The sequence below is a fragment of the Diaphorina citri genome, unplaced genomic scaffold (genome assembly GCF_000475195.1).
Source record: "Diaphorina citri unplaced genomic scaffold, Diaci psyllid genome assembly version 1.1 scaffold3766, whole genome shotgun sequence".
Lineage (NCBI taxonomy): Eukaryota > Metazoa > Arthropoda > Insecta > Hemiptera > Psyllidae > Diaphorina > Diaphorina citri.
Genome location: NW_007381166.1, coordinates 1 through 3528, shown reverse-complemented (window position 1 = coordinate 3528; position 3528 = coordinate 1). Strand labels below are relative to the sequence as shown.

The following is a 3528-nucleotide window of genomic DNA, read 5'->3' as shown; positions in this document are numbered from 1 at the left end:
CATGTTAAAAAAAAAAAAAAGAGCATTGTTGGACACTATGCCAAAACAGTATCTGAGTATGCTTGGAGGTAATAAAAGATACATGAGATGCTAGAACCTAACCCAAGGCGAAGAAAAAGCAAACATGGTAAGATTGGCAAAATAAATTTTATGATATTTGAGAATAACTTACCTTTCTTGTAAGTAATTCCTCAGGAGTTATACTTTGAACTGCTAGTAGTCTGTAGCTGGAATTGACAACTCGATTCTTTTTCTTCTTTGGTGCAGATCCCATATCAAACATTGACAAGCTTGCTGTCTTCAAAGCCAAGTACAATTTCCAAGCCAGGCCTCCTTCATAATGGAATTCTTCTAACACACTATCATCTTCCCCTCCCCTCTTGATAAATTCAAAGTTATGTTCAAGAGTGAGCAAACAATTTTCTTGCCTTGGTGAAGGCAATGTCACTACCCCTTCCAGTTGTTCTCCTTTGTCTCCCAGATAATTTACAAATGTGTCATAGTGATGAATGGTCAAATATTTATCATGAGAGCACACTGCAAGATGTTCCTCATCCCACCAGTTGATATCACATGGAGGATTAGCTAGCAAGTGTTTCTTAATAAAAATCAGGGCTGGTAAAGACCATATGCTGACCATTTACAAATGTGTCATAGTGATGAATGGTCAAATATTTATCATGAGAGCACACTGCAAGATGTTCCTCATCCCACCAGTTGATATCATATGGAGGATTGGCTAGCAAGTGTTTCTTAATAAAAATCAGGGCTGGTAAAGACCATATGCTGACTGAGCCACAGGTGTGTACACAGGCAAGCTTGGAACCTAGTGGGGATACTTTCATTCTGTAAATGTAGTTGTCTCTTGTCTTGCTGAATAGGCTGGTGATATATTTAAAATAGCTCACACTAGTATTGGGAATTTTATCTGGAATTGATAACTTGTAATAAGGATGGTCTGTTAGCATTCTCCATACACTGAGACCCATATTGCCACAGGTTGGATCTTGACCCGTATAGTTGACAGCATAGGAAATATAGAATACCTTATGAGCAGGGTGAAAGTTAATGTCTGTAACAGGATATGGAGCAGGGACCCATATTGCCACAGGTTGGATCTTGACCTGTATAGTTGACAGCATAGGAAATATAGAATACCTTATGAGCAGGGTGAAAGTTAATATCTGTAACAGGATATGGAGCAGACATACTTACTAGGTAGTTCTGTATACTATAGCTTGAGACAGGAGTGTACCTCCATTGTCTTTGATAAACCCTGTCTGCATCCATTCCATACGTTTTGGCCAGACTCAATGCTTCTTCATATTCTTCTTTATTGATCTGAAAATAAAATAAGTCAATTAACACAAACATGTTAAAAAAAAAAAAAAGAGCATTGTTGGACACTATGCCAAAACAGTATCTGAGTATGCTTGGAGGTAATAAAAGATACATGAGATGCTAGAACCTAATCCAAGGTGAAGAAAAAGCAAACATGGTAAGATTGGCAAAATAAATTTATATGATATTTGAGAATAACTTACTTTTCTTGTAAGTAATTCCTCAGGAGTTATACTTTGAACTGCTAGTAGTCTGTAGCTGGAATTGACAACTCGATTCTTTTTCTTCTTTGGTGCAGATCCCATATCAAACATTGACAAGCTTGCTGTCTTCAAAGCCAAGTACAATTTCCAAGCCAGGCCTCCTTCATAATGGAATTCTTCCAATACACTATCATCTTCCCCTCCCCTCTTGATAAATTCAAAGTTATGTTCAAGAGTGAGCAAATAATTTTCTTGCTTGTCAGGCGTTCACTGAGTCTCTTCTCTTCACTGATCAATTGAGATTCTGCCAATTCAAATTCTCCCAGGGAATCGTTGTGAGGATTGAACGGTTCCTTGGGGAGTGATTTCTTCCTGTGAATTATGTTTTGTGTTACTTGTTGAGCAAATGAATTGAAGTCTACAGAATGGATTTCCGCAATTTCAACTGCTTCGTTGGCGGATTGGTTTGGTATTTCCGGAACTTCAACTGTTTCCTTGGCGTCAGGCGTTCACTGAGTCTCTTCTCTTCACTGATCAATTGAGATTCTGCCAATTCAAATTCTCCCAGGGAATCGTTGTGAGGATTGAAAGGTTCCTTGGGGAGTGATTTCTTCCTGTGAATTGTGTTTTGTGTTACTTGTTGAGCAAATGAATTGAAGTCTACAGAATGGATTTCCGCAATTTCAACTGCTTCGTTGGCGGATTGATTTGTTATTTCCGGAACTTCAACTGCTTCGTTGGCGGATTGGTTTGGTATTTCCGCAACATAATAATAATAATAAATAAATAAAAATACAGAAGCAAACATGGACTACTGCGTTTGATTCGATCATGCGAAGAAGTTTAAATATTTGTCACGAGAAATCTGATCCATTGGACATCCGTACCTACAAAATGTTGCATCACTTAATTGAAAACAATGATTTATCCTTTTATGACAAAAGATACCTCTAAGTGAAATAATGGTCACCCGACAAACAAGTACAATGTCATATGTATATATATTTTAAATTGAATGTCTTGTAACAAGACTGAGGAGTAGTAATGAGATTAGGTATAGGTATGTAATATGATTAAGAGTAGGTAATGTAGGTATGTATCTAGGTAAGGTGTGGGGATCTTCAGATAGCATTACATAAGGAAAATTTTGTCCAGGAACCCAAGAAGAACTGCCAGATCGATCTCTAGATATGTTCGATTAGTGAATAAAATCGGGTTTGAATTTCTTTTGAAAGAAAACTGGTTTGTTTGTTCTTATCTACACACGTAACTTTAGATTTTACTCTGGTCCGGATAAGCTTGAGTGAACATCACAAGAGAAATTGAGATTGTGAAGTTTGATTTGAGAGATAGCAGAAAGAATCTTGTTTCTAAAATATGTAAGACCCATTATAATGCTGAAAAAAAGTTGTTGGTTTACTACTAGGGTGGAAAGTTTATGGACTGCTGAGGTAAAGGGACTAGTCCCACTCGAGGTGAAAAAATACCATATTTTCTCTAGTAAGAGGAGCTGCAGGTGATTTCAAATTTCCATGGCAGATTGGTTTGGTATTTCCGCAACTTCAACTGTTTCCTTGGCAGATTGGTTTGGTATTTCCGCAACTTCAACTGTTTCCTTGGCGGATTGGTTTGGTATTTCCGCAACTTTAACTGCTTCGTTGGTTACTTCTTTGGCAGCTGTAGGATCAACAGGAATCGGTTCTGGCTCAACAGCTAGGTTTTTAATCTCGGGCTCGAGATTAGTATTTACCGTTTCCTTAGTGATCGCGGTTGATTTTACCTGTTCAGTAACGTTCTCTTGACTTTCAGAATAGTTTTCTGCCTTTTGCGCTACTGATTCAATCTCACTAATGGAATTGGGTTCAACTGTAATCGAAGTTTGTTTCTCAGGATTCTCGGACTCGGATACTTTTTCATTGTCAGATTTCTCTTGTACAGTGATTTCACTATCGAGTTTTGTGTTGATATCAGTTTTTGGTTCAGC

The 3528-nt window shown here is 37.7% G+C and overlaps 1 protein-coding gene across 1 annotated transcript in view; it reads right to left on the bottom strand.

Annotated features, from left to right (window-relative positions):
- Positions 1-1797, bottom strand: part of LOC113472058 (neuroblastoma-amplified sequence-like) — a 3022-nt gene extending 1225 nt beyond the window's left edge. Inside the window, exons 1-4 of the mRNA XM_026831615.1 lie at positions 1545-1797; positions 1216-1341; positions 649-1124; positions 169-494 (exon numbers count right to left, since the gene is read on the bottom strand). Coding sequence (XP_026687416.1) covers positions 169-494; positions 649-1124; positions 1216-1341; positions 1545-1655 — 1039 coding nt within the window. The 5' untranslated portion in view covers positions 1656-1797. The remainder of the gene's footprint in view (positions 1-168; positions 495-648; positions 1125-1215; positions 1342-1544) is intronic.
- Between the last annotated feature and the right edge of the window lie 1731 nt (positions 1798-3528).